General features: G+C 34.2%; 1 protein-coding gene across 1 annotated transcript; it reads right to left on the bottom strand.

Annotated features, from left to right (window-relative positions):
* Positions 1 to 888: 888 nt before the first annotated feature.
* Positions 889 to 13,847, bottom strand: LOC147871321 (ankyrin repeat and LEM domain-containing protein 2 homolog; the record flags this gene model as incomplete). The annotated part of the gene is made up of 10 exons (XM_087339902.1): positions 889 to 2,830; positions 3,753 to 3,884; positions 4,307 to 4,451; positions 5,393 to 5,563; positions 6,517 to 7,631; positions 8,405 to 8,625; positions 9,477 to 9,629; positions 10,611 to 10,922; positions 12,682 to 13,001; positions 13,727 to 13,847. Coding segments are annotated over 10 exons (2,880 nt in total), but the record flags the coding sequence as incomplete, so codon positions are not given.
* Positions 13,848 to 13,975: the final 128 nt, after the last annotated feature.

Genomic DNA, 13,975 nt, shown 5'->3' with positions numbered 1-13,975 from the left:
GATACACGAACAAAAGATTGCCTGTCAGAAAGATAACTATGGAACCAATCAACATAACTGGGTGATAGTCCAAAGTTTCTAAGTTTCCCAAGAAGAATATTATGAGGGACTAAGTCAAATGCTTTAGTAAGATCAAAGTATACCGAATCTGTTTGTCCTTGAGTACTAACTGAAGGTAAAACGGAATTAAGGTAAGTAACCAAATTTGTTGCTGTGGAATTAAATTTACGAAAACCATGCTTTGAGGGATTTAATCTGTACTTAAAATTTTTTTGCAAATGATCATAGACAATAAATTCAAATATTTTTGAAAAGTTATTAAGAATAGAGATGGGTCTATAATTACTAACAATGGAACTGTTGCCTTTTTTAAACACAGGAACAACAGCTGTTTCTTTCCACAGGGACGCAAAGGTGGCACTAGTTACACTTAAATTAAAAATATAGGTTAATAAGGGAGTGAAAATAACCCTTAATTACTAACGAAGGAATTCCATCTAACCCCACACACTTTGAGGGTCTGAGGCGCTTGATCGCCTTGCTAACTTCAGCAGGAGAGATAGGAGCGGCGGGCAAAAAATCAGAAGTAAAAGTATCGGTAGGAGTGACGGACTGGCAACAAGTGTTAAAAATTGATTCAAAATGCGTAGCAAATTCATCAGCAATGTGTTTCGGGTCACTGACAAACTGATCACCAATTTTTAGCTGAATCAAGGAGTTATCTTTTCTTTTGAAATTTGAAACGTGTTTCCAAAAATGCTGAGGGTGAGTTTTAAGACTGTCATCAACAGACTTTAACCACCGCCGCCTATCAGACTTGATGGTAGCCTTAACTAATTTACGAAAGTGTGCAAAGTTGGAGTAATGTAATAATAATAATAATAATAATTCATTTCATTTCATTTATTAGAGTGCTTGGCAACATCCAAAAGAGGCCAATAACAGCCAAGCACTAACAATAAACATAAACATAACAATACAAAAACAAACAAACAATAAACTAAATATATAGATGTACAATATAATAATGATAATATATCAATTCATTAATTTGTTACAAAATAATCAACAAGCAAATGAGCTGAATAATATGCCTAGGTATATAATAATTAAATTAAAAACAGTTAAATATAAATAATACATACAAAATGAAACTTTAGTAAAAAAAAAGAAAAGAAAAGAAAAGGAAATTGGCTAAATAAAATGCCCAAGAAAAATATTCTCCTTGTTAAAAATGTTGATGCGCTGACAGACTGCATTCGCAGCAGAAGCACACCTAAACAAGGAACTAGCTTTAAGACTACGATAAACAAAGAAACGAGAAGTAGTCCCTAATGGATCGGAGGGTACGCACAAAGAAACTGAATCAAAAACGGATGGGCAGCAAATTTTACCTTTAAATATATTAATGAGAAAGAGAGCATCAAGATGGCTCCTCAGCAGGTGCAGTCAAAGAAAATTTATCCTCACTGAAACGTCTTCATAATTATAGTCACTTAGGCCATTAAAAAATCTGGCGTGACATAAAGCAGCAAATTTCCTTTGAATTCTTTCAACTTTGGTAGAATCAGTGGAAGTAATAGAATTCCAAGTAACAGATCCATACTCCAATTTAGACCAAACAAGACTATTGTATAAAAACCAATAAGCTATCTAAAGTAGAAGTAGTACCTAATTAAATTTAGCATTCTATCTAGTCTAGCAATAAGATGTTTCAGTCTTCTTGGCAAGAACTGCAATAAAATTAATGAAACTTTACCACGAGACCCAGCTATAATAAAACATTTATGCAACTGGTTTATCCAGACAATGAATGAAGATTCACTGACCCACAAGTATTGTTCTTTACTGACAAAGCCTGGTTTTACTTAATTGGACATATGAACACACAAAATAACTGATTCTGGTAGTCAAAAAATTCCCTCATTTCATGGGCCATCACTTTTTCATATAATACTTTTGACCAACTTCCACGTATGCCTAATTATATAAAATTTCTAAACTTTAAAATGGAACCATATACTGTACAGTATTTATAATTTCATTATCACTGACCTCTCTAAACACTTTATGCAAAGTGTAGAGAAAAAAAGGTTTATATGCACGTAAATGAGTAAATAAATTATTTAAATTTGATCATTTGTCATGTAAATGTGCAGTAATAGTGATTAAATATCACTTATGAATAATAACTGACAATCATGTACAATTCTCTGCTAGCGATATTCTATAATTGCAGGTCATTATTGATAATAATATAATGACAAGAAAAATTATACAGTAAACTGAGACAAAAAAGGTGAATGAATCACTGGGTCCTACGTCCAAGAAGCCTAAAGTTTAATTTGTGAACATATGGAATTATCTCTATTTGAGAAATTTTTTTTAAGAAATACTCTTATTGCTGACTTCCTTTACTGATCAATTCTTCTTCTTCTTCTTATTCTTTTAAGAATCTTTTATTCCTTACCTGCATAAAATTTTAAGATCATGTGAAAATATCCCACATGTGCTTCCTACATAATAAACTATCCATTGCATTAAAATGTTCTAATATCTGATAATACAAATTTAACAAACATCAGAATTTACTACATCTAGATATAGATAAACATATTTCTAATTATAAAATATAGGCTATTAGAATTTCATAAGTATTTTTCTTTTCAACCCCTGATGACTTAATGGTGAATATGATCCTGTAATTTTGTGCCATGCCTGTGGAGGAGTGGAAGACTGCATACCTTTTTGGTATTGTGAAGAATCTGCGACAGGTGTCTGAAGCATTCTAGTTCTTGCTTTAGGCCTCGAAGGAAGAGGACTGGACCATCTGAAAGTTACAAGACATATAATTAAAATGTTTTACCTTCTTAATGTCCATTGACAAATTCTGTCCACCATTTCCACTTCTTTGTAATTCAACTTTATTTTCCATAGACATTTAGTTTAAAATTTGAAAAACATGTCTTCTTGTTGATGAAAGACTCGGGTTACAAGCCGCGTCAGGTGGCTGAATGGTGAATAGACCATATCTTCTGCCAACGTTTCGAAAACAACCCCTGCTCTCATCCTCAAGGCTGCTGCGTAACAAATCTGAGCCCTGAGGATGAGAACACAGATTTCTCTCACAATGTTGGCAGAAAATATGGTTCATACACCATTCAGCCACCTGACATGGCTTGTAACCTGAGAGTCTATCATGAAAGCTTCACTTTATACATGTCTTCTTGTTATTATCCATATGCACATACGAGAAACTCTACTCTGACAAAAAGGAGTTTTAAAAAACTTTCTGTGTTTATCGAAATACAAGAAAAATATTAAATCAATTTAACAATCAGAAACTTCAAAGCGGAACATAACAGAAATATTATTAAAGCTGAAACCATGATCTTGTAAGCATAATTACACAATTTAACAATCCATTTCCACATGAACATTCCAAACAAGATATTTACTATTTAGTTTGAAAGTGAAAACAGATGAAATACTATGGATGGCTAGGAACATGTTCATAATTCTTTTTTAATTTAATTAATATTGTGTACAAAGATAATACAAATACAAACAATGGACAACAAATTGAACTTGTACACTTCATACAACATAGAGTACTATGGATTGTCCATGGAAAATGCAGTACATACAAAAATTTAATGTTAAATTTTCTGGGAACCATAAAAGTTGGAATTATCGTAAGTCATTTTGATTTATTACTGACTAATTTTATTTACATTAGACACATTACTTACATGGCTCTCACACTTTCAGAGTACAGCAAAACCAAATGTCGCCATCTATAAATGTTAGGATATTCTATAGGGTCTATATTTAAGCCATCCAATGCCTGCATTACAGTGGCATCCAACTTGGTAGGTGAGTCACTAGAAAAAAAAATTATATTTCAATAAGACTATTTTGTGCTCATATACTTAGTATTCTGGGCACTCTTTAAGGTGGTTACAGATTTTTCATCATTAGATCTAAATGTTGCTAACCACATATAAGACTACATGGCAGCACAGGCGTTTGAAAATTACAAGATGAGGAAACAACAAAACACAGCTTCTAGCACTTTAAGTGATTAAAATTTTACTGTCTACAAAAATTAGGTAACAATTAGTGTGTTTGGGTACTTCACTGTCAGATAAAGATTTTATGATTGACGAACTGCTGACCAGGCAAATATGAATTCTATGCAGCTGGCAAAAAAACTTTCCCCAACATTTTGGTTAAATAAATGTAGCAGCAGTAGTGGGTAGACAAATTATTCTACTCTTTGCTTTATGTGACATTCAGTATTTACCCTTGTATAAAAACATCTGGCCATTCGACTGGTGTTAACATTTCAGCGTCATCGTCATCATCATCATCACAGTATGAATGTACTTCATTTCTGCTGAGTTTTGCAGGTGTTGATGGTGGTGTGAAATATTCATCATCATCATCATCTGGAATACAAATAAAACTCACATGCATAAGACATGATCTGTTAGAGGCTAACATCTATACATTTCATAAAATTATATGGTCAGAACCCCTACATTCTGTAAATTACAACTAGTCCCTTCAGGTCTTTATACAGGGCTAATCTAAATGATGTTCCCGATTTGAAACACGTTACTCACGTTTAATGAAATTCAGATGCACAAAATTGGTACCGATGGAAAGAGAAACTCTCCAAGTTTATGTTGGTATACTTCGCGGCCGCATAGTAACACTGTTCGCCGCCAGGGGCGATATGACAGAAAATTACTGCCAACGAAGGCAGAGGAGCCTTTTGTGTCCTGGATTTCCACATTCACCGGACCTGACGCCCTGTGATTTTTTTCTGTAGGAGTTCATCAAAGATATTCTTCGTGCCACCCTCACCACAGACCTTGCCAGAAGCCATTATAGCAATCGATCATGATATGCTGCAACGTGTCTGGGAGGAACTCGACTACAGGCTGGATGTGTGCCGAGTTACCAAGGGGGCTCGCATTGAACACCTGTGATGTACTGAAACAAAACTTGGAGAGTTTCTCTTTCCATTGGTACCAATTTTGTTCATCTGAATTTCATTGAACGTATTATTTCTTTCATATCGTGAACATCACTTAGACTAGCCCTGTATTCCACTAAACCAGGGGTTCTTACCCTTTTTCGCCGCCATACCACTAATTCTAATTTAACACACTAAAAGTACCACTAACCAAATTCGTTCAGGGAAATCTTATTTATGTTAATATTATCTTCTGCTTTTCTTACTTAGTTCGCATACCACCAGTGGTACGTGTACCACAGGTTGAGAAACGCTGCACCATACAATATTCAGTCTCCAGCACTTATATTAGCATAAATTCACATTTTAAAAAGACATGTACATAAAAACACGCATCAGAAATCTTACCTTCTGAAAACTCACCACCTGATGATATGTATGTCATTTTATGTAACTTATTAGTTTCTGAATTATATGTCTGTCTCTTTTTAAAGCTGCTCACTTTCAGATTACAGTGTGTTTCATGAATGGAACCTTCCATCTCACTAATTCTTGTACTATCACACTGCTGGTCAGAATCTAGTGGAAAGTACATAATTAATTAGCTTCATTATTTATTATAATGTACAATATGCTAATAGGATCAACAATAATGAATATGAGGAAGGAGATCAATTGTAACAGTAACTATATTGTCTAAAATCCCCTGAGTGTCACAGAAGAAGAATAGAATGCAATGGTATTTACAGCATTCACAGCACCATCTACAGAAGTAAAATATTGGTACTGCTAAAAATCTCTTTTTAGACATTCTAAACTTGTATGATTTTTCAAGAACAAATTGATTCTACAAACTCCACTCACTGGAAACCCTAACACTTGGAGGACTTATGTTTTCAAGAAAGAGACCAGTATATGCAGCGAGTATAGGCGTGAATGGGTAAAAATTTGATTTGTTACAAAGGTCGCTCAGTTACATTTGGGAGTGTCAAAGACTTCAACCTACATCACACGAACTGATTCCAACAAAAAATCTGTAATTCTCCTGCTTCTTATTTGGGGCATATGATTTAAATCTTAGCCTGGAGACTAGTTATCCTAAGGTTTTTCATGGTTTTACTCAGGACTTCCCTGCAAATTCTGGGATCAGACCATGTCCACCTTCTTCCATATCCTTTCAAATTCATTATTCATTACTCATCTCATCATTTGATGCTAAGTAATCTCAACTACTGACAGTATCATTAAATAAACCACAAATAAATAAATACATACATAAACAATTTTTAGTCACATTCAGCATTTACTTACTTTAGTTCAGGGGTTCAAATAATGAAGAATTATCACTAGATGGAACTGAAATGGTGATGGATATATATTTATTTTCAGTGCTTTGTTAATCCCCGAGTATCACTACATTTTTAAGGTGGAATAAAGGTACCTTACATAAACTAATATAATTTCTACAAATAATAAATAAAATTAAATTCTACATTTATTTTATGCAAACAACGTAACAAATATGCACTCACCATTATCTTCTACAAATGTAAGTCGTCTTGTAATTCCATCTGATGAAGATTGTGTGTTAGCTTTGTCAGATGTAGACCGCACATGATTTCTCTTGAAGGACCAACCTTTCCTAGCATTTCTCATAAAATTATGATTTTGTCTGAAGCATAAGCACTGTGAAGCATCAGACCAAATCCTCATACATTCTTCTTCTGTTCGGACATGAATATCTTTCTTAGCACCACTGGTTTTGTCTGTGTCTTTACCATTTCCTTGTATTTCTAAGGCGCAAAGAATATACTCGGCAATACATTTTACCTGATTACGTTCACAATTGGTTTTTCTTTGGTGTTCAGCATATGCATGTGCATCACGGTAACATAAGCTCACATCATCCTCTTCATCTGAATAAGAACATGACAATGGGGAAACCGTAGATTGAAGACCAGACACGACAAATTCCAGTTCATCACTAGTAAGCTCAATAAGCTTTGCTGCTACAATTACGGCGATTCGAGAGTGAACGAGATTAAAATCGACAGATGCGAATCTGGCGTCATCTTTAAAACTGCTGACAAGATCTTGGAGATGCCTAATTTCTGGATCAAGCATGTCAGGCACTGAATCACTAACCTGTACACTACGACCAACAACCGCGAGTCCATCAAACATTCGTTTAGCGAACACACAACAAGATTTTTCTACACATAAGAATGGGCTAACACCTGGATTCAACAGAGTTTCATCTTCCATGCCAGCATTTGCATCCACTTTTCGATGACTGTACACATTTGATTTGGTCTTAAACGCATTCTCTACTAGTGGTTTAACTGGACTGGTGTCAGACAGACTGCACGCTTTAAAAGCAAGGCACAGATTTGACACTGGACTAATCTCATCATCAACTGACTGATTTTCACTATACTCTGTTAAAGATGATACACAACCACTCACTACACATTCTGAACTATCATAACACTCCTTGGTTGAATATGGTTTCTGTGCAGCCTCCTCAAATCTGTTCTTCAGATAAGCCTCAAGTTTCTGAAGCCCATCCTCAGAGGCCAAATTTGTAAATGTATCAAGAAATGGCCAATATTCATTCCAACCAACCCTGAATTCCTCAGCCAGGTCCCTGTAAGAAATCACAGGCACAAAATATATTATACTTTCAAGCAAAGTAAAGCAGATATTTTCTTCCTTTGCATTATGCTTCATGGTCAACAGTTTCTTTGGCCAATAACATCAAGCTACTAACTGAAACTGTTTGAGCAGGACACCATTCTACTACTAAAACAAATATACTAATATTATTTCATGTGAAAATTTCTTGCATCCCATTATTTTTATATGGAAAAACTGAGGAACACTGTCAACAAAACTGAATGAATAATAAGAGGCAGAGAAACAGCATCAAGTAGAATAAAACACGCATCTAAATACAGAAAGATAAAATGGAAGGAAAGAATAAATGGCCTTGTAATTTACCATCAACAATGCTTGATATTACTTATGATTGGCTGATGTGTGAGTAGTGGAGTCAGCATTTTCCTGTCAAACAGACTGCCTCGTGAGGTTCTAAATTTTAAAATCTATACATTCAGCAACAGTAACATATCATTTTGCTTCATAATCTAAACTTCATTTGAAATTACATATGCACAATATTCGGTTTTAGAGGTTAACTGGGACGTGCAAGGCTAAAGGTTCACATGGGGCACCAAATACACTTGCCCTTTCTCAGGTCATGGTGCATTTATCTTATAATACATAAGAAAATAACTGTTTGTTGAGTAAAATTTCTATATTTGAAGCTCTGACTTCAAGAACCACTTAGATTTGGGCAAACAGTGTCTCACTAAAGCAAAGTGAAAGAAACATAAGCTTGAAGTCGTCCGTATCTCCCACCTGCCAACTCTTTCTAATCCTTTCTCCACATCCAGCAGTCTAAATGCATGACAACTCAGACTTCCTGTATATGCCTGTCTGCAGGCATTCTGCTTTGGAGTCCGAGGCATCCGAGGAGGAGTCTTCCACTTCTTCCGGAACACGATTGCTTTTTCATGATTCATTGGTCCTGCATAAGCCCGGATTTCCATCCTTCCATTAAGTGGATCAGCTTTTAATACCTGATGAATAAACATTTTAGAACAAACAGTAAATTAATAGAATGACGTCTCCTCTGATGATGAACCATGTTTGTATGAAGTTAATTTTCTGCATTTCACAGACTGTGTCTGCCTCCAACACCAGAGACTGACAGGTTGATTTCATTGGTGATTGGGTGGGTGTAGTATAGATATATATGCACTGTCAGCTCATGGAGCCCAGTCTCCTTGATCAAGAATGGACCAAGGGGACAACAGTAGGTGGTGTATGGCGATCACCCTACCTAAAAGGACACAGTCCCTAGATTATTTCCTATAGAACTGAAAACTGAAACACAAAGACGAATAAATTCAGAAGGCATTCAAAATATAATAAAGTCAAGATACAATTAAATAATGGAAAACAGCTATTAACCACATAAAAACAGAACATCTACAAAAAAATTCAAAAAAGCTTTAATCAAGGTGTTATGAGAGGAACACATTTAATCTGTACTCTTCAATGCGAGGCAATATGATGACGAAAAAAAAATTGTGACAAAACATTTCACGTTAAGTAAAAGATTTTACAAACTGTTATATTTGATAGTTTTGGTTACATATGAAGTACACACACAATACATGAGACAGAACATATAAACCTCCTTGCATCCATCAAATAAGCAGTGTGTGGGGTCTAAACATGGTAACAGAAGTAACTGTCAACATTCCTGCTAGAAATGAATCTCCAGACATCCTGTGAACACCCTGAATTGTCTCAGCTTCACTTTGAAAACTACGTGCTCTGATATGAGAGAATTCTCTGACTAATTTAAATTTCTCGACAGGACCCTGCATAGTGAATACATGTGTAAAAACAATTTATTACCAACCAGAGGGCAAGCAGGAGAGAATGGATCACCAACAGTAGGCTGTACAGAATTATCCTCTGATCTAAGTACAGGAACATAAAACATGTCATCCAGTAAATTTGACAGTTTTTGCCTTAGACTTTCATCTGGAGAGGAAACACGACTGCAGATAACCTGGAAAAAAAGAAGAAGGAGAAATCATGAGTATGGTAAGTAAGATAGAAATAACGTTATGTACATATAACGGGTTACAGGAAGTAGCCACACTATTTTAATTGTTTCAGCTATGTAAAATCCTACATCTCAGCAAGCAGACTGGTCCTCTGGCAGCACTCCACATTTGTATTAGGGAGGTTAGCTAGTTTGAATCTTGACCAGTCTAATGACTATCTGGATTGTCATTTTTCTGTTTGTGAGTCTCTCCAGGCAATTTCATGGAACTGACATAAGCCATGACAGACTCTTATCTATTCACAATTCATAATTATCGTCACATCACATTCAATTATATCAAATTTCTAAACTTTAAAATGGAATCATATACTGTATATATATATATAATAATTTCATTATCACTGACATCTCTAAACACTTTATGCAAAGTGTAGAGAAAAAAAGGTTTATAAGTACGTAAATGAGATCCTTGGTAAAACTCTAAAAGAAAGGCCTTCACAAATTCTTACAAACAATATTTTAAAATGTCAATGTGCTAAATACTTTATGATATACTTAATTTAATTTTTTATGAAAATCAATAACACTGAGTGTGAAATAAATTTCTGGGTTATATTATCACTTTTTTAACAAACTGAGAAATATTTTGGACCAACTAACTCCAAGGTAGAGGAATTTTCCTTAAAAATTTCTGTCAATCAAATAGTCAAAAAAATTCCCTCATTTCATGGAATTTGATGCGCCATCACTTTTTCAAATAATACTTTTGACCAACTTCCAACTATGCCTTGACCTCTTGTCTTACGGTTTCCCAAACAAAACTTTGTACATATTTCTTGATTCTCCCATCATACTACATTACCAACCAATCACATTCTTCTTAGTTGAAGCACAGACAATAACATAAATATTTTATACCAAGTACTCACTCCTGAAGAATACTGTGATGTATATATGATAATGAAAATACATGTTACTTGCATCTCTTGGTGTTTGTCCATATTTATTCCTCGAATGTCTATCACATTGTGGATAAGACACCAATACATCTACAACTGAAAGAGCTCCCAATTTAACTGCAAAATGTATCGGAGTCTCATTGAGGGCCTTATCAGGAGTATTCAGGTAAAGATCCAACAAGATACGAGCTCGGTCCTCACAGTTGGCAGCATCATCATCTCCATACAGCAACTGAATAAATGCAACATTGCTCACTGTCTGTAGAATTAGATCACATATTTGTGCGTCACAAGCCTTGGCTGCTACATGCATTGCGTTATACCGTGAGCCTTCCTAAACCCGGAAAAGACAAAGAAACAGTAAATAAATTATTTAAATTTGATCATCTGTCATGTAAATGTGCAGTAATAGTGATTAAATATCACTTATGAATAATAACTGACAATTATGTACAATTCTCTGTTAGCGATATTCTATAGTTGCAGGTCATTATTGATAATGAATAGATTATTCACTTTTACCGTCAGGCAGAACAAAGCATAATGATTTATAAGTTTATAGAGTAAATTACAGCTAACGTAAAATAAATAAATAACATATAAATTAAAGACTGTGACACATCTTAGTGTAGTTCCCAGTGGAATTAAGGTTGAAAATACCCAGAAAAAATGGTAAATCCCCATAAGAGTTGAAATCAAAGAAGAACATGGATGTTCTTCTCTGTTTTACATTTGGATCTCAAGATAAATGTCAAAGAACAACATTGACTTTTATTTTAATAAAAATGCACAGCAAAGCACACTCCAGTTCACACACTGCTGCTTGCTGGGAAAATCTTGAATATTGCTTCCTCAATATTCTCTTTGATTTATTTTATGCATTTTGTCTTTCAAGCTACCCCATAAATAAAAATCACACAGTGTGAGGTCTGGGAAACAAGTTGGTCATAAACTTTCATTAATACATTTTTCAACAAACATGTCAGTTACTGTGGCCACAGAGTTACCGGTTGTGTTCCCTTTACTGAATCCTGCTGAAAGTAACCATACACTTTCCTTTTTTTAATGAACTTAAGGAAAATCCTTTTCAAAATCTAATTAACATAACTTCCTGAGTGAAGACTATCCATAAAAGAAAAACTGAGACAATTATTCACCATACACTGATTCCACACCAAACACCAACTTCTCGATTTTGAAGCAGAATATAATGAAGGACTCCAGGGTATTTTGAGCACCAGAATCAGTTATTTTGTGTGTTCATATGTCCAATTAAGAAAAACCAGGCTTTGTCAGTAAAAAACAATACTTGTGGGTCAGTGAATCTTCATTCATTGTCTGGATAAACCAGTTGCAAAAATGTATTATTATAGCTGGGTCTCGTGGTTGTTACAGAAAAAGGTGAAGTTTCATTAACTTTATAGCAGTTCTTGCCAAGAAGACTGAAACATCCTATTGCTAGACTAGATATACCAGTGATTTCTTGACAAATGCTCTAATCTTGCAATAGTATAATCAAGTTTCTCTTCTCTTTATTTTCTTATGCAATTCTAACACATTCCTTTGAATGTATTAACGAAACCTTGGGGAAATATCAACACCAGATAATTTTTGTTTAAGTTCTCTGAGATATATACATAAGCTAAATTGGTTTTTTACATAATTATCCAAATACAAAATAACAAGCCTGTATCTTGAACACACAAATAACAGAGGGAAAAAAAACAAAAACATTACTCATGCCAGTTTTCATAACCCTATCTTAACCCATGGACTTAAAATTTTTTTAACAAGCATGGTTTCTGTATATAATCGCCCATACAAGAGCCTGGATTTCATTTAGTCATTCATAGATGGCTCCCAACTACACATATAAAAATAAAAGAAACACCTAACTTCAAAATCCCTGCTTCTGATGCTCACTCTTAATGTTGTGAAACCATTTTATTGCACAGAATGTTTTGGTAGGGCAGTCTGATTTATTTTTTGTGTATGAAAAGAGCATTAAAATCAGTGATGACCGAGTTAGGAATTCTATGTAGAATACTAACACATACATTTCAAAACTACTTATAAGAATGCAACCTGCATACCTGAAGAATGGCTGGAGTATCTCCACTACTCACTAGGTAACGAGGATTACACCAGATGGTATTTGTGAATGTAAGAGTGTCACCACATTCTATCACTTTCCTCAGCCAAACCAAATCCTGGGATTTAGGTGCTTTGAAAGGACTTGGTTTTTCACCTATTACAGGACTGCTGGTTTCTAAATTTGGAACTACAATTTCAGGAGCTTGAACTGCAAATTCCACAGCCTCCTGTCTTGTCTTAAAGGAATTAAACCTCGCTTCCTTGTATTTTTTCACAATTTTCAGTGCTTCTGATTTGTCATTATAGACATGCAGAGTGTCTGAAAAATGAAGCAAAAATGTTTATATATACAAATGATGCATAAATCTGTCAATGGAAATTCAACAGACAGTAATTACCTATTTTACATCCAAAAGAAAATAATTAAAATAATGACAGGTTTTAAAAGCAGAGGCTCTTGTAGAAAATTAGTTAGAAAATTTTCTACACTTTCATTTGCAAGTGAATAAATACTCTCCTTACTATCATTTATGGTGAAAAACTTGGACAAATTTCAAAGAAATAAATATGCACATAATTTAAACATAATATGTAAATATGACCTTCAAATGCCAAATCCTAACCTCACTACATATCAAGAAGGAGTATATTATACAGGTATCAAGTCATTCAATAATCTTCCACATACAATTAAGAGTTTAAATCATGATATAAAAGTAATCAAGTCTGCATTACCTCTTAACTCACTCCTACTCTGTAGATGATTTTACCTCTGTTGACAATTCTTAACCTTTAGGTATATCTATATGTAAATAAGGTTTCGTTGCAAGATTTGAGGTTTCACAGCGGTGAGAATGAAGATTTCTGTCTTCTGGGTTGTTGTGCTATGTAGTTTAGTTATTGTATTTAAAATTCATAAGTTCATATATAAGTTCTGTACTTATATTATTATCCGTAGAATGTAAATAAACTATATCTACAATTCAAAATCTTAAAACTAACTTTCGAATGCATATTCATTTATGTTTATATTTTACTACTTACCATCAGATTCCAAGACAGTGTCACTAGGTATATTTACACCGTAATACATTTCTTCACAATTAGCAGTATCACAAAATTTTTGTTTCGAAATTGCCGCGTCCTTCACATAAAAACGTTGCTTTTAAATATAAAAATCTACTCTACACATAACATTCATAAAACCCTTCTTAAAACAAGAACTTCAAAGGAGTCAAGGTAGGAAGACGTTAAATCAAAGCAGAAGCTTTATAAAACTCGAATTCAACTGTT

Source organism: Zootermopsis nevadensis, unplaced genomic scaffold, assembly GCF_977971745.1.
Source record: "Zootermopsis nevadensis isolate Lab colony 2312 unplaced genomic scaffold, Znev_1.0 Znev_ptg000058l, whole genome shotgun sequence".
In the NCBI taxonomy this organism is placed as follows: Eukaryota; Metazoa; Arthropoda; class Insecta; order Blattodea; family Termopsidae; genus Zootermopsis; species Zootermopsis nevadensis.
The sequence above is the reverse complement of the archived record's forward strand: the minus strand, read 5'-3'. Positions and strand labels throughout refer to the sequence as shown.